Raw genomic sequence first — 26534 nt, forward strand, 5'->3', positions numbered from 1 at the left:
GTTCTTTGCTTGTTAGCGTACTGAACCATCACAAGTGGATGTCATACAAAAGTTACTGGCTGCTGAGGGGCTCCAGGGGTCAAAGGTGACAGGGTCGGTATTGTCGTATGGGTTTTGTAATCAGGTTTTACTAGCCAGTCATAAAAGGAGGAGCGGAAGACTTAGCTGGTCCTGTTTAATATACGAGGGCTCGCCTCGCTCGCCACATAACTGACTCTATCTCCATAAACACACGCTCCTGCAGCTATCGCTCCTCCTGCTATTATAATGTTCTCCCAGGATCTCAGCACATGAATCCTCTTGTGAATGTGCCGTGACCTCTGAGCAAACCTCGTGTTCCCTGCATTTGCAAACATTAGAAACACTGATAACCCTCCAGGTCCGGCAGCCCACATATATCACCTCCACGCACCACCTGACGGGATGTTTTACTCTACAGCAACACTGAAACAATTCCAAATCACCATCCCACACTTTTTTTTTTCAGTTTAGCTCCGAACGAAATTAAAATAGCTCTTGAAAGGACTGAAATTTTATGAATTGTTTCGATATTGAGCAAGTAACCTTTATGGTCGACAAAACAGCTGTTGTAACCCTTCAGGGTAACCATCCACGTCAGAGCCTGTCCATCAAAAGTTGTTTTTGCCACTAACAGGCTCAGATTGTTACTATTAATGTCTGACAACAGCCTGGAGATGATTCCTGCAGCGTTACAGTGGAGCACAGAGCAGGTGGAGCACCAGCTGCATCTAAAACACAGAACAGAAATGATTTGGTTTTTAACCATTTCTGAAACGCACCAAAAAAGGACACGCAACACCTCCAAAAACTTTGGCTGATGACCATCCTACAGATGGATAAAAACCTGCACCCAGGTCACCTTTCCTGAAGAAAAATGCTTCAGGCTGAGTGGAGGCGAGCCATTTTTTTACTTCCTAACATCATTGTGTTGAAGCGACAGCAGGATAGTGACAACATCACTCACTCAATAACACAATCAGGCAGGAGTTGTCACACAGATACCCACAGTCCCTAGGATGGTCAGCTCCAAAAACCTCCACTTTCAACTGGATTTCAAGTCAGGTCCCACACATTTGTCCTTGTGCAATGAAATTATTCTTTTGCCATCCAAACAGTGGGAGTGGAGGAGTCAATATGTGATGAAGGGTCAATAAATGCAGGGATGAGAGGCAATCATGACCATGACGGCTGGGAAGCACTCTCATCTCACCGCTGTGATGTCTTAGAGACATCGTTTCTTAAGCATCGACAATTATAAGATTTGAAGTATGCTTGTTTTGTATATAAAGTGCTACATAATTTTGACCCCTCCCCCCGCTGGCTTTTTCCAAAGACTTGACAGCAGAGGTAAATCACGGGCCTCCGTAAAGGGGACTGTGTGACACCATATAGACGCACCACTTTTGGACCAAATGTACTCTCAATATTAGGAGGTAAGCTGTGGAATAGCTCGCCCCTCCCGATAAGAGAGGGTCCTACACTCGACATCTTTAAAACCCACCTAAAAGCCAGACACCCATCACCCATTTCATCAGAGTAGAGAGGTGGATGAATGATGTCTTTGTCAACTTGCTGTGTTTTCGGTTTCGTCATCGTTATGTGGATTTGAACTTAAGAGTGAAAGAGTGCTGTGTGTTATGCCACTCATGTTACCTGCCGAGGGACTGCAGATGAAAAGTAGCTCTTTTAACACATTCTGGTGCGTTCACACGGTGTTGGCTCTCACACAAGTGTGTTCGTTAATATGCATGGTCCCTGTCAAATAGAGCAATCAAAATGTAAAAAAAAATTAAAGTCTGTACAAAATGACACCGAAAATGAGAAACTTGAACAGGAAGCTTATCTATGGTGACAGATTTTTATATATGTATGTGTGTGTGTGTGTGTGTGTGTGTGTGTACGTATATTAAATTCATATTTATCTATTAAACCTATAGACCTATTATAGAGGCCAGGAGCGATGAGCTGGAGCAGTTAGAGAGACACCAACATTTAACTTGGCTTGCTGGACTGGCCTGACATTCCTAGGTTTTCCAGTAGGTTCTGGCCACTCTGATTCAGAATATTATCAACAGTCATGTTCACATTAATTCAATGTAAAGATTTTGCCACAAGCTACATCTGCATATCGGATGTTGCAGTAAGAATCACATTAGGTTTCTGTGACATTTGAATTCTGCTTGGTCCGAGCTGAAGTTAAGAGAAACCAGTGACTGTCACAGAAACCTAACAATATAATTAGAGTTTTTCTTCCCGCATGCAGTCGTATGATGCCTGAATGCAGGCGGATGATTGACTGAATCAATCTTGAGAGAACATTTGCATATAAATTACAATTAAGGTAACTCATATCATGTAAATACTTGCTTCTTTGTTCCTATTTAGGTTGGGAGACAATAATAAGTAAAATACAAGTGAGTGTGTGTGTGCGCTGGGAGTGTCTGTGTAAGCATGGATAATTTATATTTATTCAAGAGCAGTTGAATGTGCTGTGCTGTGCTGTGTGTGTGTGTGTGTGTGTGTGTGTGTGTGTGTGTGTGTGTGTGTGTGTGTGTGTGTGTGTGTGTGTGTGTGTGTGTGTGTGTGTCAGGAGACAGGATGATTCATGGGCCTCATACCTCCTATTGGGTTGCCTATCGATCAGGCCAGCCATGGGCTGCCGTGGCCTGTGGATTTGGAACCACATCGCAGTCATGGCTAACAGATACATCGTAAGCACGGCTCACTGCAGAATGTGGGGTGTGTTAACACCTTTGTCTGCCTTTAAACACCCCCCCGGACTAATAAAGTTAACATGGGCGTATTTGAGAGCCGCAGCACTTGCTCCTCCTTCTGTGTCCCTGGGAGTGTAAACAATTGCAGTGATATACAGAATACTTATATCCAGAATGATATCATTCCTGTCTCCAAACAAAAGAGAATAAGAGTATATGGAGACATTTAAGGAGACAATGAACAGTTTTCCTGTTGAAGACGAATCTGCTTGACGAAGGAGGGCAAGACTTTCTTAATTCTTACAGAAGGGGGAAGGGCTTTGGGGGAAGGGGGACTTGCTTTATTCCTAAACTCAAAGAAACAGCTGAAGACATTTTTTAATCAGGGAATGCTTTTTTTTTTTTGTTGCATTTTTATCAGTAATGAAAAACAAGGAACAAGTCATAAACACATGAGCGCACTGAGACAATGTTTGTTTGTCATTTGCTTGTTTGGAGGTGCGACAACTTTATCTGTGAGTCACTCAAAGGTCAGACTTCAGACTTTGAAGAGAGAGAGAGAAAAATTTAAATTGGGTTCATATTAAAAGTGTGAGAGAAGTAAATATGATACACATGAGCACTGTACATCCACTCGGGTCAGAATTATTTTCTGATTTTGAGTGGAGAGAGGGAAGCTCTGCTCTTCATCATGTGTGATAGTAGCACTAATGTATATTGTCACAATGAGCAAACACACTCCACCCTCAGAAATTAAGGGATTCAAAGGACATCAGCAGCAACACTGTCAGCATGTGAGGAGGCTACGGGGAGTAAATCTGTCTCCCGGGGCGATGCCTCTTATCTGCTGTTTGCAGTGTGCGCTCACATCGTCATATACAGCGCATCAACAAGAACAGAGTGAATGTAATCAAGTCAGTGAAGGGATGTAGTCAATAGAAGGTGATCATATTAGAAGTGCACGGGTGCGTAAGGGTGTGATGGCGTGAGATAATGTGTGTGGTTGGCCCTGGGCAGCACCCAGAACCAGCTGTGGCTGTAATTGAATGCCCCCTCTAAGCTGTGGAGGTGGAGGGCACTAAGGCCCTGTACAGCAGCCGCCGCCGCCGCCGCCGCCGCCGCCACCGCCGCCGCCACCGAGCCCCACGAAGTAAACAGCCCTGCTGCTCCTCTCGTACAAAGACACAAACGTACAGGCTCTCTCTCTCAGATCTGTAATGAGTCCGCTGAGCACCGTCATGAACTCTGCCTTGGTCCCCACATGTGAATGGATGCCAAGGAGGAAGTATGAATGCACCAGAGGGAGAAAACGTGAGGATTATCTCCAATTTCGGAAGCATTTATTCTATAAAGGAGTTTTTCTGTAGATAATGCAGGAGCTTTCCTTCCTATCTAACTCAAAGGTGAGCTGCCTCCATATCTGGCCCCCACTAAAGACAGCAAAACACAAAAAGTGGTCACTCGACTGTACAAATTAAATTAGTCCCATAATGTTCAATTTCTGAAAAATCAAGACAACGCCGCCGCTTCCCACTCGCTCTTACAGCAGGCTCCGGCCGTCTCGCTCAGCCCCCAAAAAAGCACGCACTAAGACGCACGCTTCACTGGCAGGTCAACAGCCAACATACACCCCCGTGCTGGGTTTAAAATCAGACTGTCACCACCCGCCGGCCCCATAGGTGTGGCAGACACGAGACAAAGGTAGCCTCCAGCTTTACTGAGGAAGGAAAGCAAATAGCCACTTGATTAAAAGATGCACTCTAACGACGACCTGCAGTCGAGAAACCCAGCTGCTGATGGAACCCAGCGTCTTGGAGTTTTTCATGCAACGTTAATGCAGTGGCCTACAGTGGCAACTACCTTTTTCCCCTCTTGCACAAGTCCCAGGTGAACAAAACTCCAAGGAGACGCAATTCCTCCAGTGCAGACGACTTTAAATCAAGATGCTCCGTTGTCACAGCGACCATCAGATTAAGGTTAACATTGGGTTAAGAATCCCAGTAACATCGTCACGTTTCTGTTCATACTCCTAAAGTGACACGCTTTCTCAGGACACGCAGCCTTTCCTCGCAGCACAAAGAGGCCTTATCAGACAAAAACTCCAGGCTCATTCAAACATCGACCGACAAAAAATAAAACGTTCTGCAAAGCCCGTCTGTAAGTACAGAAAACTCTGAGTCATATTTGAATTAATTAGTAGCCAGCTTGACAGGACATAAGTCACCTCTGTGAGTTGGACTCTGACCAAGATGGAAAGATTAAGTCTCTTTTTTTTTGGAGTGGAATCAAACCAGGATGTTGGCGGTGGGTGTAAATGATTGTTTATTTGAGGGCTGTGGAGATGGTCGGCTCATTGCTGTCGGAGGCTGATGGAAGGCCACGCCGTTAATCTTAACGTGCTGGCACCAATGTAAATCTAAAGGTGATCAACACATCGGCATTAGCAGGGACACGACGCAGTGTCTCAGCAGTCAAGGTATTCCAGTTTAAATATCTGGTTGAAGCATGTCAACAGGGATGAAATACAACAGCAGCAGGTTTGATTTGTTGCAATTTCAGCGATTGAGCCAGCATCTGAAGCAGGTGGACTGCCAGCAGAGCCATTCCAGAGCCGATTTATCTCTGTAACTAGCTTCTTATATCTTCTAAATATACATGCAATAAATGGGTCTATGAAAGTCTCTGACTCAATTAACTCATCGACTGCTCTGATTAAGAAAGTTGGCCAACAGGCTCTGGGGTCTGAGGTTCCAGGTCTGAGAAGACGGATGAGCAGGATGATTCACGACAGCACAACATTGCAGAGTCAGAATGACTGAGATGAAAGTCAGATTTCTGCCTGAAAAGCTTTGATGCTGTGATGTCATCTGGGTGTCAGACACACACACACACACACACACACACACACACACACACACACACACACACACACATACAGAAGAAGAACTCAAATCTGTGAGATCAAATTCAGAGTGACTGAGAACAAACTCGGAGAGGTTCGTTACGCCCACTGATGATGACACACTGAGATGATCGAAGATGAGAGACCGAGATGACAGGATGACTGAGATCACAGTCAGGGAATATGGAGGGGGGAGACATAACATCCAGCAGCTCAGCCCTCAAACAACAGAGAGGCGCAGGTCGTGCACTAAAGACCTCACACACGGATCGACTGGCTGGGACGTTTCTTGACAACACACGACCATGACAACCACACTGGTTGTCTTTCACGTTAACTGTGTCGTTTCTACGCTCCACCACAACTGCACTGAGTACACAGCCAGGAAGTTCTGGGCTCTGTTAAGGGTCAAAGAAGTCATTATTCTAGCACAGCTGAAGGAGGGAACCAGATAAAGAAAAATATCCTTGTCAAAAAAACAGCCTTTGGGAAATGTTGTGGTTGGATAACAGGCACACATATTTGCTGTGCATCACAAGAACTACATATATTCTATCATCATTTGTAAGTTTTATCAATTTAAACCCCTGACAGTGCCAGAGAAAAGTCTAGAAAACCTAAGTATTGCTGGTGTTTTAGTCTGCACCCTGATAAATGCCTTACACCATCATGGACTCCCCATGTCTGAGTATTATTTTTCAGTTTATACATTTACATACTTTGTGTACTACTATCTTTTTTATTTTATACATCTCCTAAAATGTATCGGGCCCCTTCTGCTATTTAACTCCTCATTGTCTTAAAACATAGTGAAGCATAAAATGTGATTAATAATGCCTCAAATGAGTGGCAACTCAAGTGTAGTGAGTTAAGTTGGTTCCCTGTGGCAGGAGAGGAGAGCCGGACTCTTTGAGTAGTAATTATCTCAGGTAGCTGTCTCATTACTATGTCCCAAAAGGATGTAAATGTGGTCATGGACTTGGGTGTTATGTTGCACATCGACCATTCTGGTGTGCTCTTCTGAGGCCGGCTTGTTTATCGCCGGGAAGAGAAAACAACTTAAGTGCTGCTTGCATTTCCGAGGATAATCGAGCGTTTTTATTGTCTTGGTTTTCCATATTTGCGGCTGGTGCATGAGACTTGTTCAATTAAGTAGCCAGGTCGCCGCTATCAAACAGAACATTGCTTCAGTGTAGCATTTTAATGATCAAGGTGATGAAAGGAATTCATAAATTAAGAGTGTTATGAACCGTTTCGGCGTTCACAGCGGGGCTGTTCCTTCATGCCTGTGTTAGCTCAGAATAAAGCAGCTTACAGAACATAATGAATTCCCCAACTGTGTGTGAATACATGATGCTGGACTGAGGCTACATTAAAACAAACAGCTGCAGGCATTGACACGCTGTTTTTAGCTTTGTCTGACGACTGCACATTCTGGAGACAAACAATATGTTCTACTAAGTGCCACCAAACACAGAGCCTGAATCCCTCATTTTATCTTCCAAATTCTGCATGTGTGGTTCACTGAGCATTCTTGGTACCATGTGTGATGAGCGGGCCAATCCCATTGCAGCCTTTGCATGAAGAGGCTTGGGCTGGCTCTGACTAGCAGGGACTTGGCATTCAGGGGGGCGGGTGCAGGGACAGAGAGATGCTAATCATCTGAGTGGTGTAGAACAAGGCAGAGGCAGACACAGACGCGCTCAGAGAGATGTCGACATCACTGTTAATGCTATTTTATGGAGTCTGATTTCACAAATAGGATAAGGATCTCTGCTTGTAGTCTGCCTGTCTTTCTCCACATCTAGGGGACAAAAGTTACTGCTGCTCCTACCTGACGGAGAAGACTCGCACTGAAATGAGAACATAAAATGGCAAGTAATATATATATTTGTGAACACAATGATTTAAGAGCTGGGTGGGATGTTACATCCTGTAAGTGGGGACTTCAGCCTTGGGAGAATGTGGACTGCACTGTGACACTGCCATGACAGCATTTACAAGGCTGATCCAATTGAAAAAAAAAAAAAGTTCTCACCAACTGCGATGGATTCAAACCAATGATTCAGAGCGAACAAACAAGAACTCTGTATTTTCCCCAGAAGAAGAACCTTATTGCAGATCTATGTTCTGTTGTGTTTAAAATGTAGTGCCACCCAGTGGTGAAGGTGCAGATTGCAAAAAAAAAAAAAAATCGGTGTCGCTTCCTCTCCAAGCGCGCAGGAGAAACTACGGTGGCCTGCAAGCTAAAGCATATGTTCAGCAGGCAACTTCAGCATGAGCCTGCAAACTCAATGGTGAATTGATGAATACGAGAAAATGACTGTGAAACGTACTGGTTCTTGATAATGACTTAATCACTTGTGACATTTTCCAAGCAGAACTCTGCATTCTATTCAGGCTGCTGCTCGTTTGCATTATTTGGTGACTCATACTTCATACTGGACAGACCAAACACCTGACAGATGAACAACCGACATCAATGGAGAGATGCTGGCTGCACTCACTGCTTTGGTTTCCATCCATCCATCCATCCATCCATCCATCCATCCATCTTCTCCCTCTTATCCTGTTAAGAGTAGCAGGGGGTGGAGCCTACCCCAGCAGCCTTCCCCCTGGACAGGTCACCAGTCCATGGCAGGGCCAACACATAGAGACAGACAACCATTGGCTCTCCCAGCCACGCCTACGGTCAATTTAGAGTCTGGATTAACCTGGTCCCTCTTGATGTCTTTGGACTGTGGAGGAAGCTGGAGTACCAGAGAGAACCCAGCAGGAACAGGGAGAACATGGAGGCTCACACAGAAAGACCCCGTGCTCCAGCCGGGGCTCCACCCAGGAACCTGTGTTCCCGAAGCTGTGCATCGCTGTGTCTCCTGATGACACGGGGCCAGTTGATGCTCTTTTTAACTGTGTTTCAGATATCAAATCATGGATGGCAGAGAATTTCCTGCAGCTCAACCAGGACAGAGGTCTTAGTTATTAATCCTGAAAGCAAGAGAGAGGAACTTTTACCAAAACTACAAGATTTGAAACATTCCCAATATGTAAAGACCCTGGGTGTCATTTTTGACTCTGAGCTTTCTTTTATTCCTCACATCAGAAACATAACAAAGATAGGTTTTTATCATCTTAAGAGCACAGCCAGAGTCGCCCGTTTCTCTCTCAGGCCAACGCGGAGGTGCTGATGCATGCTTTTATCTCCTGTCGTCGTATTGTAATGTCCTGCTCTCTAGTCTTCCCAAAAAGACTATCTCTAATCTTCAGTTGCTTCAGAACTCAGCTGCACATGTGCTGACGAGGACCAGAGGGCGGGGGCACATTACACCGGTTTTAGAATCACTGCATCGGCTCCCCCTGCATTTCAGGATCGATTTTAAGGTTCTTTTATTAGTTTTTAAATGTCTCAACGGTCTTGGGCCATCTTATTTATCTGACCTGCTTTTATCATATCAACCCTGGCGGACCCTGAGGTCCTCTGGCACCGGCCTTCTACTCATCCCCAAAGTTAGAACCAAAACCCACGGGGAGGCTACATTCAGCTATTATGGTCCACAATCATGGAAAAGCCTGCCAGGGAACGACAGGGCTGCAGAGACTGCTGGTGTTTTTGAACACTCGTCTCTTTAGTTTGGCTTTTAACCGATTTCTTTTACTCCTTTAATTTATTATACTTTATTGTTTTTAACGTTTAATGTTTTTCACGACTTATTCTTAAATCTTTTATGCATTTTATTATGACTAAATCTTAAGATTTTCTAAATCTTTATATTTTAAGCATTTCATCATTATCTTATCTCATGCCTGTTTGTACCCTACTGATCCTATTGTCTCTTTACTGTGTCAGTTTTTAGCTCCAGTGTTTCCTCATGGGGACCCTCCACACCGGGAGTTGTGCCCTGTCCGTCCGCAGGGACGTCGTCCTGGAGATCCCTCAGGCCTGGGGGGCCGGGGGGCCGGGGGGCTCTGCACCATGTGTTGAGTCTATCCCGGTCTATCCGGGTCGGGGTGGTCTCTGTGGCAGCGCCCCCTGTGGCTGTAGGCTGTGACACCTCTCGTGTGGACGGCTTCCATAGGTGCCGTCCTCACCTGGTTCCTCAGTGCCTTGCCATGTTTTATACTGACAGTTGGTGAGTGCTGTGTGTGTGTGTGTGAGTGTGTGTGTGTGTTCATGCGTGTCGATATGCAAGCGTGTATGAGTGTGTGTGTGTGTGTGTGCGCGCCTGTGTGTTTATATGTGGGGGTGGGAAGGGCGGGTTTTTAAGATTTGTAGTATTTTTGTTGTGTGATTTTATTCTTGTGAAGCACTTTGTGTTGCATTTTTAATGTATGAAAGGTGCTATATAAATAAAGATTGATTAATTGATTGATTGATTGATTACCATCAACCCATCTCAGGTGTTGTGTTGGTCCTTTCACAAGTATTGCAGTCCAACATGGAGGGTTCCATGAGGAGAGCTGCTCCCTGAGCCGATATAACAGGCTGATTCTAAACTATCCTCAGTACCAGGTGATGATACACCAAAGAAAACCGCAACATACAACTTGTTTGCTTTGTGATCTTAACTGAGATGAAACTCAATCTTCACTGGCCTCACAGATCGATATTTTAATTCATTTCTTCCTTCTCGGGGATCTTGATTCTGGCACGGTGGCAAGAAGTGAGCGTGGCGCTAAACTCTGAAGGCCTGTCTGTTTCCAGGGTGCCAGAGACAAAACCATATTCAGATATCATCACATATCGGGGCCAAAGTCTATCTGGACAAAGCTCATCTCCCCCGAAAAAAGGCTAAAGAGATCTGAGAGAATCATGACAGGCTTCACAAGAGAAAATCGGCACCGCGGCATCAGACAAAACTTTTATGGTGGCCGCGTGAGCGTGGCTGTTTTTCTCATTACATACCACAAATTCTGCTGAACCATAGATTACTATTACACACTCATATGGATCGTGGCAACTGCAGAAAAAGAAAGCTAATTATTAGAAAGCAGGCGATAACACTGACACATCACTAAAGCAGAAATTGGCTGCTGCAAAGTGCTGCGAGCGATAGTTTTAAACTCTACCCATCTCATTTCCTCACTGTTTGTGCGAGCTGTTGATACGTTCCATTAGTCTGTCCATCTCATCATCCTATGCTTTCCTCATATGCTGATCGAAAACAAGTCATCTGTGACGTGTCAGCATATTTACCACCACAGCCTCTGTCTGTTTTTGAATAAACGCCTAAATGGTAGGCAGCTTTTTAGGTCTTGCAAACATGGAGGATGGAATGAATTTGCCCTTAAATAAACATTTCCTCCCCCTAAATGGGAGGGACATGCAACGCCATGAAGAGCAGGTTAAAGTTCAAGCGAGCTGCTGAGGTTATGCACTGAGCTGCAACCAACAGTTGCATTCATTCAAACTCTGACTCGTCTAACAAGTGGAACATCCAAAGCCACGTGCAGGTTAATAACTGACACCCAGTCTTCCACTCCTGTGCCACTTCTTTGTGACTACAGCTCATGAAGAGAAAAAAAACAACAACAACATGCAAGTTGAAGACACTTGAAAGGTCAAATGCACTCGTGGGGTGAAAAAAGGAGGAACGACTCATCTGAGGGCAACGAGCGCCGAAGAGGACTTCACAATAAAATCCCACTGAAACACCAGACGACTGCAACGCTGAGAAATCTTCAAACTTCTAATTTTCATTGGAAGACAATGCAGCATGTATGGAAGACCCCCCCCCCCCCCACCACCACCACCACCACCACTACCACCACCACCATCAGCACAAACAATAGGAAAGGGGAACAATCAAGAATAAAAGAGAGCAGGAAAAGAAAAGCATAAAGGAGGAGAAAAAAATTTGAGACATTTCCTGTTAACTTGTTCAGTCTGTAGTCAATTAAAAGGTTCTCTGTGTGCATGTAAACATTCACATGAGACCGACTTCACCCTATAATGAAGACGAGCTGTAGGCTACTCATCGCTAGGCAGCAAGCTGAGTGCATGTGAAAGGTGGAAGAAATACAGAAAGCAGTGGACTTACCAACTTGAGATGAGTCACCTGAAAGAGCAGAAGAAGAAGAGGGAGAGAGAGAGAGAGAAATGATTAATCTAAGGAGCCGAGCAAAATGTCACGTTTGCACCTGTGCCGCTGCTACCAGGTCGTTTCAACATGGAGGAGCAATGAGGCTGGAGACAAGCATGTCGACAAGACTGCTCATTCACATGGAAACTCCAAAAACAGAGCTGCTAATTGAAATGGAGGAAAAACAAAGACGATCAGAAGGCAGACTTCTTTTTTCCCCTTCTGTACAACAAGTCTTAAAGGTCAAAAAAGGCCCTCTCAGGCATGTAGCTAACTTCTTAACATTTGCTTTCCACCCCCACGAGTCTGCAAATACCCACTCAAAGATTGATACTTCTTAGAATAAGGTTCTTTTGTCAGATACTTAGAAAAATACTATTCCTAACCGCAACGATCCATGACTTGTAAGCACCAGCTCACCCAATTAAGACAGGTTTCAATCCAAACACAAACAAGAGCCAAGAGAACAATTAAAAAATAAAAAAAAAGAATGAAAACCAGTGGTAAAAATGGTTTGTGCAGTTCAGGATTTTTAAACAGCAAATGACATCAGCCCCTGAAAAACAACAGCACTGAACATGAGCCTCTAACGTCAACCCAACAGTTCCTGCCAGAGTCCCAGGCAGGACTCGGGTGTGAGAGAACAAGCCTCCTCCTGGATGGGTTACAGAAGTTCCTCAAACCAGTAGTTAAAAAAAAACAACAAAAAAAAAAACTTTTTAAAAAGAGGAAAATGTTCATCAAAAGTATTGATCCACGCGACTGGGTCAAGGCTAACTAACGAGCTGCTGCACCCGCTGGCAGGTGTGTGATCCAACTGTGTCGTGGAAAGAAACTTCTGTGGGAGTTTAGTTTCCTTGTGAAGTCCTGAGCTCTCGTGCAGAAATCTGCATCTACCGATGACGATCCACGCGGCCAGCAACGCTCAAGGCCGTCGTGGGAATAAAACAGTATCCCGTCATCCTTTGCATGGAACACATTTCAGCAGCCATGACTGTAACTGGTTTGTCCAAGTGGAGCTGCCATCGCAACTTCCGTCGCGGACACATGCGCTGCAGAGAGAAGGTAAGCGGTGGAAGGAAATGAACGTTGAAAAAAATCAAGTTTCTTTTCCAACCGTGTCTCATACCAGGTCATGGATGGCTCCTGTTGTATTGGAAAAGTGCAGAAACTCTTGAATTAAATGAATGTTTGAAACATTTAAATGTATGTCCAGGTGACATTTCATCAAGTTTCTTCCTCGTTGTCAGTTTTGTCTGATCATACTAATTATCAGGTTGTAGCTGTCCTATCATCTTTTTGGTTACATCACATCCCCTCTTGCCACTGACCTGTTGAACATGGTCACATTTATTATTTGAATGAAAACAAAAGAATACAAAAAGGAAACAGGATTTCAGACCAGAGCCCATTCAGCTGCTGGAGCTACTGACTGTCCGGGACACGCCGCCATTCACGCTGGCGAGATGGCTACTGTTCCATGTCCGAGGTGAAAGAAGTCTCTTCAGTCACAGCACACGGAGCTGAGCAGCAAACACAGCCAGAGCAGATGGAACGAGGGCAGTTGGCTTTGCAGAGCCAATGTTGATGTTAAGTCCAGACACAAGAGCTGAGACAGCTTAAAAGGCACCGGCAGCAGACGAGACCACAATAGAGCCGGTGCCAGAGGACTGCAGGCAATCAATAGGCCTCCGTCTCAAAGGCCTTGTTAGTTAATATCCTGGATTCTGACAAGACTCAACTCCAGCTCCTGAGTGTTAGTAGCTGTTGTGCTCATTTCCATCGACAAACATGCTCTTTCACATGGTGTGTGTGCGGAGGGGTGGTGGTCGATGATGGGGACACGGAGGAGGCGTGAAAGACGAGGAGGCAAAAGCAGTGGGATGGCGCAAATTAAGAGATAGTTGGTCAAACATAGCTCATCTATCACGTCTTCCCACTTCCCGCAGGCTCCAGCACACACACCAGGAGAGACATAAAGTACAGCAGAGTGGTATATGTGCTCCCATGTAATATCGTATCATGGCAGCTGTGGACAAACACACTGTGAGACACATTTATGGATGATATATCGTTGTGGAGCACTGATAGGGCCCGTGGGCAGAGCTATAAAATCTCTTTTGACCCACGTATTGTAGTAAATAACCCCAGTTGGATGCAAGCAACAGTTGGGCGCTTCAGATTTCACGGGGGAAACACATCTATGCCAAGGCTGGCCAGCTAAAGTGATGAGATCCTGAAGCTGCAGTTGTTTTTCCAATACACCAAAGAATCTGTGTTTAAAGCATGAATGAAAACGCAACCTAAAGATTGAAGCCTGACTGTCCTGAAGAAGCTGAGGCTGGCGGTGGCAAAGCAGTGACCCCCGTCTGCTATCAGGGGATTTTCAATCTCTTAGCACCTCTCCACAACTGGCCGCCATTTCTCCCCTAGACGTGGGAAGCATGAATAACCAAGATGGACACCCGACACCAGCGCAAAGACGCGCGCGCGCACACACACACACCAAAGAAGAACAGCGCAAGAGTATTAGGGGGAAATATATATGAAATTATGTGTACAAGAATAATTTACTGCCAGAGTAAAGAGGGGAAACATGGAAAAAAAACAACAACACCGAGTTTACCTTCAGAAGTTTAGATAGAAAACCCCAAAAATAGAATATATATTCTGTGCATCGATGCATCCGATGAAAAAAGCTCAAAAATAAAAGGGACAGGAAATGTTGATGCTACGATGTTATTAAGAGTGTATTTCTACCACTGCCATGGTGTGCAGTACTGCTGTGGATGACAATCAGCGTCCCTTCTGTCTCCTTTTGGTTGATTGTCTTATTAATCAAAAGATAAAGTATTAAAAATGTTTGTTTTTTTCAACCCAGTCTCATGTCAACACGTAAAAATACTACGTTCGTCCACAGGTCAAAACGTATCAGTTCTACGATGAAGGCCTAAAAATTGTGAAATGGGTATGTTTTTTTTCCCCTATTCTTTTCTACTGGAGCGCTGGTAGGTCATGTGACTCTTTCATGCGGGCCTCTCAAAACAAAAAACATGGCGGCCACTCCTATCATTTTCAAGGAAAGTGCCTTATTCCAAGATAGTTTTGATTTAATAAAGCATTCTGATGACATTTCTAGCGAGAAATGTACATTTTGTTTTCATAATCTTGTTGTTTGTGTGATTGTTGACTACAGCTGTTCAATAAAAATAAGATGAAAGTGCGGCAGGAATTCCAAACATCCGCTTCCGTGGAATTCGCCCCCCCCCCCCCCCCGTTCTTCTGTGAGAAACTCCAGAAGTTGTCGCTCACTCCGAGGAAAACAAAACAAACATATTTTTAATACTTTATCTTTCGATTAACAAGACAATCAACAAATTCATTTAATTTCTGGACGTTTATTCTCCCTACAAAGTCCATTTGTCACCATTACAGATCGACCAATCAGCATTAAGATTATAAACAATGATTCAAACGAATGGCGCGGTCTGCTGACGTCACCTCCGTCACAGAGGCTAACTCCTGAACTCAGAGGTGGCCTTTTAGTTCCGCCATTTCACGCTATATTTACAGATTTATTATTGAGGGGAACAAACCACACTGATGTCTGGGTTAATCAAGGATATCGTTAAAGAAATCCTAACTATTTGGTCAGTTAAATTGATCCTAACTGTTCTTCATATATTGTGCTGGTAATGTCATGTCATTTCTTTTCAAATGTAACTTTTTTGTCGTTCTGATGTGTGTATTTTTACTGCTCCAACAAAGCTGTTCCTCTTCTGGGGGAAATCAATCATTCAGGCAATCAGTAACTGAATGTCTCTGATGCTGTACAGTGGTATTGCAGTACAACAACACCTTGATCCTTCCTTTTCAAATGTTTTTATTGTGCTTCTCTAATCAGGTGTTCAAAATGGGGGGGGGGGGGGGGGGGCAAATTCCACAGAAGCGGATGTTTGGAATTCCTGGCACACTTTCATCTTATTTTTATTGAACAGCTGTAGTCAACAATCACACAAACAACAACAAACAAGCGTAGCTATTTTATATTTTGACGGTAATTCCTGGGCCAGTATGTTTTATATTATTTTATTAGTCAACAATCCCACAAATGTATTATCAACTCAGATAACGACGCAATGGAACGACGAAATACAAGAACATAAACGCCATTTAGGTTCGGTTAGGTTGGCGTCCTTAGCAACCACCATAGCAACAGCAGAAAACGTGACACTGTAACGACTCTCTTCCGAGAGGTGAAAGATTCATCGTCATAACGAACAAACCAAAGATTATACACAAGAACTGAGCGAAGATTCTGAAAACAAAATGTACATTTCTCGCTAGAAATGTCATCAGAATGCTTTATTAAATCAAAACTCTCTTGGAATGAGGCACTTTCGGCCGCCGTGTTTTTTGTTTTGAGAGGCCCGCATAAAGAGTCACATGACCTACCAGCGTTCCAATAGAAAAGAATAAGGGGAAAATAAACGTACCCATTTCACAATTTTTAGGCCTTTGTCGTAGAACTGATATGTTTTGACCTGTGGGCAAACGGAGCCTTTTCACGCGTTGACATGAGACTGGGTTGCCTTTTCATTTTCTCCAAATGTATTAAAACTGGAAAATCAGTGAGAATCCACTGATGTTCCACCATGAAGACTGAAATCAATGTCCTTCTGCGCTGGAACGCCATTGTGGCATTTGTCGATTGTTTATTCTATTTATTCATTCAAAAAGTGTCAGTACCTGCATGAAATCAACCATTTAGGCATCTATCATCTCCACCTGGTCACCTGATCCGCCTCCTAAGTGACCTGATCTCTAGTGGTGACCCTGAAAAAGCAGGTGTGAACTCACTCCGTGTGTCCTGAGGTGCCACCGCCAGAGCTACGGTCAGAGGAGGTGCGGGCCCCACTGAAGGACCACCTCCTCAGCTGATCCACATCATCCACAGCAACAAACACACGTTTCCTCTCTGCATGTTTGAAGACACGCTCACGTGTGCCACATATGCGGCTCAATAAACAGATTAAAAACGTTGTAAAATGGAAACAATGTGGGCTGCTTGGAGAGCGAGGACGTGAGACCTGCCCACAGGAGGCACACGTGGCCATGCATGTTAACGCTGAGCGGGACAGCAGGACTGTGCACTTGTGAGAGCATCACATCAGGATGGAGCTTATAAAACCTGGTGCGCACGCGGCCGGACCTCCATTCCCACTCATACCTGCGGCTAATTTAGAGTCTCCACTTTAGCTAATATGCAGGTTTTTGGCATGTGGAAGGAAGAGAATCCAATCCAGGCAGCAGTGCCCACCACCACCACCACCACCGCTGGCTGATCTAACAGCAGCAGCATGGACAGAAAGGCAGCAATGATGGCAGATCTGTTGTTCTGGATCACATTGGATTCTACGAGCGTCCCTAATGAAGTGGCCCTCAGCATGTATTGACCCGCTTCCTGCTATGCTAACCTCATCCAAGTCTTCCACCCTTCACGATGCCGGCAGCTTGTTCAGGCTGTCACCAAACCACCACCGAGGGATCCAGATGAGATGTTGGATTCAGGCTTCGTTCTGTGTGGGAATCACCCTCTCTCCCCCCTCCCCCTCTCACTCCGCTGCTCTAATACTTGTTGTTTAGGAGTTTAGAGAGTCCCTAAAGCTTTTGATCATATTCCAGCATCATTATTGGACTGCAGTACTGGGAATAAATACTCTGTGTGGCGAAGTAGAGTGAGGGACAGCAGAGGAATGTAAATCAGGGCAGCGATTCATGACAGCAGCTGCTCCACGTACAACAATCCCCGTTCGAAGCAGGAGAGAAGACAGCAAGCAAGAGGAGCCACAGATCCAAGAGATGACATTTGGAATCAGTTCAGGAGGAAAGGAGTCGAACTTGATGTTCACATCTAGACAGAGGCGGCACTGACGTACCGTGATCTCAACACACGTTCACCAAAACCTTCAAATATATGAAATGCCTGAATTGGTCATAATTGGCAAATGGGATTTTTTAAATTATTATTAATTCACTATAACACAATTGGACGGATAAACTTTCGAATTATTAAGCAGACTTCATTTTCCCGCTGGCCACTCGGTGTTAGGTTATCAGAGATGGTGTATCACAGTTCAGCAGCTGCTGTGATTGTGCTGGGGACTGGTTTGGCACAAAAAAACTCAAAGCTCTGGAAGTTGTGAATCAGTTCAGGAGATTCACACGTTGGAACAGCCATCACTCAAACTTGCCTCTTAACGGCAACACTCTGGATTTATTTTTTTGCCTGAGAAATTGAAATTACAACGGTTGCTGGCGTGTCAGGGACTCGGTGAAGTAACTTAAACCTTCCGCAAACGTTAAATCTGATGAAATCGTTCTCTTGCAGTTATTTAAATGAGGGGAAAAAAATAATAGGTTCTTCTTAATTTAGTGGAAACTTGCTGCAGCAACAGGAGGCAGGAGAAAGGTCTGTTGCCGTGGTAACTGTGACACAATTGACTTACTGGCCTGCTTTGAGGACCCACTGTTCATTTGGACAATGACCAGCACACACACACACACACATAGATGGAAAGACAGATAGATAGATAGACAGATAGATAGATGGATGGATAGAGAGATAGAATATTAGCTATTGTGTTATATAAATGATGTACTGAATGATCTGTACTGCTTCCTGCATGATTAGAACATGTACTTTAAAAATGATTGATTTGTACCAGATCTGATCTTTTTGTTGTGGTGTTGGAGCTTCTTAAAATACTTATTATTCAGGATGTAGTTCATCAGTGTGTGTTGCACTGCGTCACAGTGTGGTTACTTCCCGTGTCTACCAGTGACCTTGAGGGGGCTCTTATGTGATGCAACATGGTGCCTCTCGGGGCTGGAAGCCAGTGTTTGACCAATGCTTCAAACAAACAGGAGCACGCGCGCACGCACGCACGCACACACACACACACACACACACACACACACACACACACACACACACACGCACACTGATCCCCTCCTCTTGGTGCGTCTGCACATCTCTTTCCTGGACCTCAGTTTTCGCTCTAATCCTCTGGACTCGATGCTGAGGCTGCAGCCTGGTAATTCACCAAATCCCCTTCTGCTCCCCTCAGCCCATACCTCTCCTCTGATATCAAGTGCTCCTTGACAGGACACGCAAACACACAAATGCTTACATAAACCCTTGCGTATGAACATGGCAAACACGTTCATGCTACATACTACACGCGCACGGATTAAAACCTCCACCAAATTTCTCCATGTTCAGATTTCTCAGGTTTTACAGTGAGCCGTATTTTCCTCTCCTGAGCAGAGCTGCTCTTTGTGTCTCCATTCTCAAACCTGCCACGGAAATAACATCCACATTTGATTGCTGATTCCATTAACTGTGTTGTTTTGGGTTTTTTTTTTAGATTGTTTGTTTGATTTCCTTCTTGCCAAAAGCCAAAGTGCTCCCTGTTTTGCCATCGGAGTGTTCCTGCAAGAAGGATGTGTAATTTCAGCCTGCCACTGAAAGTGTCTCAGCGTGTCAGTCAGCAGTGACATGGAGACAGCAGAAATGGAAATGTTTTTCTTGCTTAGAAAATGGAGATTAAACATGAAGATAAACAATGAAATCTCCAAACACAGAACGGAACGGGTCTGAAACCGTCATCAGGACAGATGACGGCCGTGTCCTCTCAAACTGCCGCGTCACGATGATAAAAGAAAATTATCAAGTTGAGTAGGAGATACTTTTGGTGTTCTTAAACAAGCAGTGTATTCCAAAAAAATTCAAACGGGAACGTCTGGCACAGTCTTCATTCACCCTGAAGGGCTTTTTTCACGTCGTCATACAGTTTGAATGGGTTCATTGCGATTGATATTGCGTCTGTTGTTGCTGAATTGGTGATGGCTCTCACTCCTCGCTCATGAAACTGTTTATGCACCTAATCAGGGCAACACTCAGTGCTAGGAATTCTAAAAGATGGCTGCCAGAGGCCTCTGCAAATGTCAGGCCAACTGGACAAAAGTCATAGCTGGGAAAAAAGACTACAGGTTCTTCCTCACTCACCAGCGAGGGAGAGGTGCAAGAGGAGGAGGAGAAACTGGGGGAAAGACATGGATGTACGGGTTCTGGCGCAATGTGACTGTGTGTGCCTTCATGACAGTGAAATTACGATATCAAGGACACTTTGAAGGTTCTCCAGGGTCCAACAAACCAGCCACACTCCAGTGTGCTTTGCTGCTTTGTGAGGGGTCAAGAGGGGTCACTTTGTGAATGCTGGAGTGGAACACGATCAAGGCTCCCGCTCTGTTCCTGGATGATTAGTGCGCTTGTTCTGTTAGATGTGATTGGACTAATGCTGTAATGCTCTACCCGAGTTAATGGTCTGTGCTTACTGTTGGCAAGCCTGCTGCTTGATTAAATTATTCACTTAAGATTAGTATTAGGTGATTAATCTACCAATTTATTTGCTGGGTCAAAGTGATACTTTGGGATATAAAGCAAACTGAGACTCACAAATGTTGTTAAGTGATTTTCTTATTCTGTACCCAAACATGCTTACACACACTTTTATCTCCAGTCAAAAATTCCACCCTGCATTTATCTTCCTCAGCTCACACACTGGGGTGACTGTGAAAGATTAAAGGAACCATCTTTGTCCTCTGCTGTCATCTTTAATCCTCCCCGCTGACATTGTTCCAGGTCAGAGGCGGAGTGAACCAGCAGATGGAGCCAGTGAACAGGACGCACACCCACGAAGACTCAGAAGAAGAGTGCTGACTCTCCCTGAGGTACACCTGGTGCACTGCACAACCACAAAACTAGTTTACACTGAACTTAGCTGATTACTAGTTACTTCCTCTCCAACTAAACCCCAGCTGACCCGAGCGGTGTCGTCTTATTTATGAAATATTTACTTAAGAATTTGGCCAATTTTATGTAAAATTCATGAACAAATCAAAGTGAGGGAGTGGCATGTGCTGCAGGACCATGTGACATAACCAACAACCTCCTTTTAAACCTGCATTACACATCCGCTGTTACTAAAAATGATATCTCAATAATACTATTGGACTCTGATATATTGAAGCACTGATCAAAATGATCTTTTTAAGGGAAAACTGTTCCCAATAAGGGTCGCCAAGAGGATGAGTAAACGCCAGACTACGCTGCTGAGGTCATGTACTATAGTTCACAATCAATAAAGGCATGTATCAAATCAATAATTATGCCACTTATTTTAATGATGTGTCTGATTTTTTTTTGGGGGGGGGGGGGATGAAACCTACAAGGATGCAGTTTCATAAAAAGTGAAACAGAAGCTTTGATCTTCTGATGTGTTCATTTTGTTCTCGGGGTCTTGAAAGATAAATGAAAAACGTTCCCCAAAAAAAAAAGGTGGAATTTGAATGTGCCCTTATTGTAAAGTATTTACTGTAAATGTAGACACATTTTTGTTCAGGTTGTGACGGAAAAACACACTTTGCATGTAAATCAATTCTGATGCGGTCCAGTAGGGTTTGATTAGGTGTTGTGGTTGATGGGTGTAACGCCAATAATGGTCAGAAGTGCTTTGCTGTGCACTTATAACATTTCAGTGATTATGGTTTCAAGCAGTATAGTTTGAGTGTGTGTGTGTGTGTTTTGTTCCATAATGCCATGTCCAGTGTCAGTTTCTCCCTCGTCATGAACACAGCTCTCACCTACGCCGCGCGGTGGGACAGCTCAAACTGAGGAGGACTGAGAGCGACGCTGTGGTCGACCGATCGGCACGTTTCAGCTTGGATTCAAACGTCGTCGTTCTTCTTCGGCCAAACCCACCGGTGAACGCCTCAGAGTTCATAAAAAGAACTCCAGGAGTGCTCAGTCGCATCCTCAACTTGTAGGAGGTGCAGCGTTCCTCCCGGGGAACAAGCGCCACAGCACGGCTGCAAACGGCAGTAGAGTTCTCTCTCCGCGACTTTTGTCATTCTTACATGTTCAAACTCTCAATATCAATGTATCGGGCTTCCACCTGACCTTGGGATGATAGATCCTAATCTCTTCTTTTAAAATAATGCAAACGGTGAAAACAAAACGGGAGACATGCATTTCATGCGGCCGTGCTCTTTGAGTGAGACGTGTTTGACCGTTTAAAAGGCCTAAAACAAGTGCAAGAGTGTGGGAGGGGAAGAAGATTGACAGGTCGAGAGGAAAAAAATGGATGTTATAAAAGCTTGATGAGCTTATCCTGAAGCCAAAACCACGGGAGTGGGGTGGGAGGTTGGAGGAGGGACACACTGAATAATTAATATCTGGATAGAGAGCAGGAATTATGGGATAAGTGGAGTAAAGAAGGCGCCGACCCAAATCTCCTTAACTTACACACAGTAACAACTGTTCTTTAAAAGGATTCCCATCTAAATCCACACACCTACTGCAGGTGCCTCAGAGTTCAAGTGAATATTTAACTGTGATGGTGCGAGGAGCTCAGAGTTGATTCAGCTACATGTGTTTGAGTCACACGGCCGATCCCTCTTTAGGAAGAGCTCTTGTTCATTTTCAGAAACAGGCGCTTTCCATCGTCGCCCGTTCCACCCGGCGTGACCCGGATTATATCCTGCATGTCGTTCCCCTCAAATCAATTCGGGCGCTGTACTTCAAGTTGGCCGACACATGATGGGGATTTTTTTTTTTGTTGTTGTTCTGGGAATGTGATTTCTCCTCAGAGCTGCACCCTGCTGGGTTCCTCCTCCGCTCCCTCGTACCGGCCACGTCTCTGATGCGAGTCGCAGCGGCGTTCTCCAGTGCTCATGTGTTTTAAGTGACAGCATCATCTGACTCCTGTTGCCTCCAGCTGAGAAATACCTGATAATGAGCTCTAATAACTGATTAGCCTTAACGACCTCTGCAGGAGGAAGTCATAATTCTGCCATTTTTGAAGAGGCTCCAGACAGTTTCAGACTTTCCACCCCTCTCTGTTGCCCCCTCAGCGTTTGGAAGTGGTGTTATTTTTGCCCACTGAATCTCTCTCCAGCTCCTTCAGGCGTCAGCTACACCCAGGACGGAATGAATACGCATGTCCGTGGAAAAGGTCAAAGGGTATTGTGTCCATGGTATAGTTCAACTAAAAAAAAATGAAACAAAAGAAGTCACAAATAGTCATATAAATATTATTTTTTTATACTCAACTAATGTCCAAAAAGGCCTCCTGGAGGAAGGCGGAATGCTACGGACGAAGAAGAAACTGTAGGGAACAATCTAAAATGAGGATAGTCTCATTCTTCCATTTACACAATGTTTTTTTTATAAATATATATTTCTGCAAAAAAAGCTGTCCATAACCGTTGCAAGCCCAGTTTATTTTTAGACTTGTTGAAGCTGTATGAAACCTGCTGCTTTAAAGTGCGACAGAACCTCCCAGACGAGCAGCCCATCACGAGGCAGAGCATGAGAGCGAAGGACTGGCGGGGAGCATTTATGGCTGGGGCTTCTTCAGTCTCTCTGAATAAAACTAATCACGGGTACTCATTCTAATCCCTCACCAACGGAGCTCAAAAGTTCCCAGGTTTTTGGAAGGCTTCCAGATGTAAAGTTCTCCGTCTTTTTTTGTCTACTGACGCTCGAGAAAATCCTGATGTTAAGAGTTTCAAATGTGGAATCGTGTATGACTAAGAGGAAAACATAGACAACAATAAAAGTACTGGACCGGCGACATCGCAAATCAAGTGTTGTCGTCGCTCACAGCCGGCTGAGGGGATTCGGTCAGCCGCTCTCAGTGTCTTACACCTAAACATACATTTTGACTGAGAGCCTGGAGTCATTTTAAAGTACGACTCCAGAAAAAAATGATGTATGTGCCAATGAATAAAACAGTTCGCATGAGGTGTTTTTACTCTTTTGAAAAAAAGAGTTGATGTGAAACATATTTTGATGAATGGACAGCCTTTATAGAGCAGGACTCATCGTCACCTCATTCACAGACGGAGGAAGACGCCAAGCAAGGTGCCAACCTGCTCATCGGGGGGCAGTGACTTGTTAAAGAGCACTTCAGCAGAGTCGCTGGGCAAAGTGAGCACTGAACCAGCGACCCGGACAACATTTCATTTTTAATTTTTGGTTGGTGGTTTGTCCCATGCTGGCTAACGCTTCATCACCAGAGCACAAGCGGGCTCAGCTTGGGCACAAACGTCCACTGGGACTCCAGGGAGAACTCAAAGGATTTTGGTGGTCAAAAGGTCACCGTCACCTGAAATAATATATCTCAGTATCTCAGGAGCACTTTGAGGGAGCTTGGATCAAATGTCCACTTGGACTCAAAGAATTATGGAGGTCAAAGGTCAAGATCATCCTGAGAGGCGCACGCCGCTTAAGCACGCAAGATTGTGGTTGGCTGTAAAAAATATTTGAAACTGAAGGCAAAAGTTTCAGAGAAATGACAAAAGAAAAATGGGATTCTATAAAGAAGTCCAGTAAAAAAAAGAAAAAAAAGAATACCCAACCAGAATTGATTCTGCCTGTAAACCTCCGCAAATGAATCGACTCTGATGAAAGCTTTGACAAGCTGATGAATGAAGGCATTAACGTGTCTCGCTGTGCAGCAGCGAGGAGACAGACACCGTCTCCAGCTGCATTATGATAGAGGATAAAAATGCGCATAAAATCCATATTCCCTTTTGTCGAGGAACGCTGTAGGAATTAGCCAGTATGATCTTGGGACATAACTATTTCTAAATTAGATTGAGTTTATCATGCACATTAAAGCTACAACAGATCCCTCTCCAAATGATTCTGAAATTATTACAGATGCATTGTCTTAATTTTGCTTCATAAAATGAAACGCTACACTATTATAAATGATCGCATTGTCTAAGAAAATTGGTGAAGGAACAATTTTCTGAATCCAGAAGAATGTGAAGAGAGGGATGCTGAATCGTCCATAAACGTCATCTCATCTCAGCGATGACTGTCGCGCATCTTTACTCTGAGACTTGAGCGTCAGTTGAAACCATCATCATCAAAATATGATGACTGCTATTTTAATGAGACTCCTGTCAAAGGAGATTAATTCAAGATCAGAAGTCTCAGAGCTCATCCAGATTTCCGTCTGCCCACATTTGAAGTTCACATGCATGCGAAGGGTTTCATATTGAATTCTAATTTGCGTTGTTCCACCTGGGAGGCGGTTGAGTCTCGCTGTGTCCCTGCAGCTCATGAGAAAGTGACCTGGACAATTTCTGTTGAACCCGACGGAGGGGTGGAGCCTGGAGCCTGGGCCAAGGGAAAAATGACCATCTCCTTAATATGCTGAGAAACTGCATTTTTAAATGATAACAGGAGGTGGGCTGCCCTCGCTGGCCTCCACAGTCACCACGGTCCAACAAACCCGCCAACCAGTCAGGCTCGTATGGTCAGTGAGCGCACTGGGAAGAAGCAGCACTGCTGTGGTCTAGATTATTACCAGAGGTTAAAAAACAAAGGAGCAGCAGCATGGAAGTGACTGCTGGTTAGTGACCTGCTCATCATTTACAACCAACCATCTACTTGAGAGCAGCCTCGCTGGGAATTCTGCTGCCTTGAGACGCACGAGGAGCTTCGTCCTCAGTGGATCCTCAGGAAAGATCACACATAAATCTGACGGATTTGCAGTAAATGTGGAAGTATCCAAACACGGAGTGATGATTTCAGGTGTGGACTGAATCAGAACAGAAGGCTGGGCTACAGGCAGACGTCCGCTTGTCTGGTTGGTATTTACATTTGCATTTTCAGAAGGAAAACAAGTCAGTAGCTTAGCCTAGAAAGGTTTTGTTCACAAATCTAGTTTGTGATTGCAATTTGGAAAGTTTTGGATCAAAGTGTGGAAAGTTTGGCACCAAACTTATTTCGTTTGATTGCATAATTAAAACACACACACCAAAAAAAAACAAAACCCAAAAAACAAAAACCTCAGCATATGGAGAGAAGAAAAAGATTGCAGGGAAACAAGTTTTGCTTACAAACCTTTCCTATGATTACTATTTTGAAAGTCCTGTTCAAAAGTTTCTATGTATTTTTTGATATTATTACTTTTTGGATTGGATACTAAAGATCAAGCACCCCATCAGGCTAGCCTTGAAGCCTGGAGCTAGCAGGGAGCCAACTATTGTCCTTGCTGGTTGTGAAACCGAGGAATGGTAAGTAGTTTTTTGTGTGAAGCAGATGTCCCCTCCGCAGCGACAGGATTCAGGGATAGCAACACGATATTAACTGTGGCGAGTTCTGAGAGGGTCCATCACTTACAATTCATCGTTTTTGTTTCTAAAACAGCAGAAGCAATAAAAATGCGTCGCGCTTCCATGCAGAGCCAATGACATCGCCGTCTCTCTGCTCCTCTCATCAGCCCAGGTTCTGTTCTCATCCTGCAGTTTTAGGTGGGATTTCAGCCTGAAGAGCTTCCTTCGGGGTGACCCCACATCTCTGCTACCGTTGGAGTAACAGTCTTTAGTTATGCACTGATCAGAGCGGCCGATACAAATGCCTGTCCTCCCTCCCTCCCTCCTTCCTCCTCCCCCTTGTCTACCTGCTCCATGGATTGCAATTTTAAACAAGGGACTCTAATGTTATTCCACTTGCCTCATTGCCTCCGTTTGTACGCTCCAGCGAGCACAAAACCACCCACTGCCATGTGAATTCTCAAAATTAGAATGAGGCACGACGGAGGACGACTATTTTCCAAGGTGCAAAACGCTCCTGACAGGCTGTGAGAACCTTTGGGTTTGGTTATTTTTTTTTGTACATTCAACCTATGACTGATTTAGACGAACGCTGAGGAGAAATGTCCCATTTGTTCTGAT

General features: G+C 44.5%; 1 protein-coding gene across 8 annotated transcripts in view; it reads right to left on the bottom strand.

The window, feature by feature from the left end:
• The window catches only part of nrxn2b (neurexin 2b), a 659388-nt gene that overhangs the window by 435152 nt on the left and 197702 nt on the right, over nt 1–26534 (bottom strand). For 7 of the 8 annotated variants that reach the window (XM_086197055.1, XM_086197054.1, XM_086197049.1 and 4 more), the window contains one exon: nt 11676–11693. The exons of the other annotated variant lie outside the window; for it this stretch is intronic. In XM_086197055.1, the coding sequence (XP_086053181.1) occupies nt 11676–11693 (18 nt within the window). The remainder of the gene's footprint in view (nt 1–11675; nt 11694–26534) is intronic. 8 annotated transcript variants of the gene reach the window in all.

This window comes from Aulostomus chinensis, chromosome 24 (assembly GCF_037954235.1).
Source record: "Aulostomus chinensis isolate RoL2024-O1b breed Wild chromosome 24, RoL_Achi_v1.0, whole genome shotgun sequence".
NCBI lineage: Eukaryota > Metazoa > Chordata > Actinopteri > Syngnathiformes > Aulostomidae > Aulostomus > Aulostomus chinensis.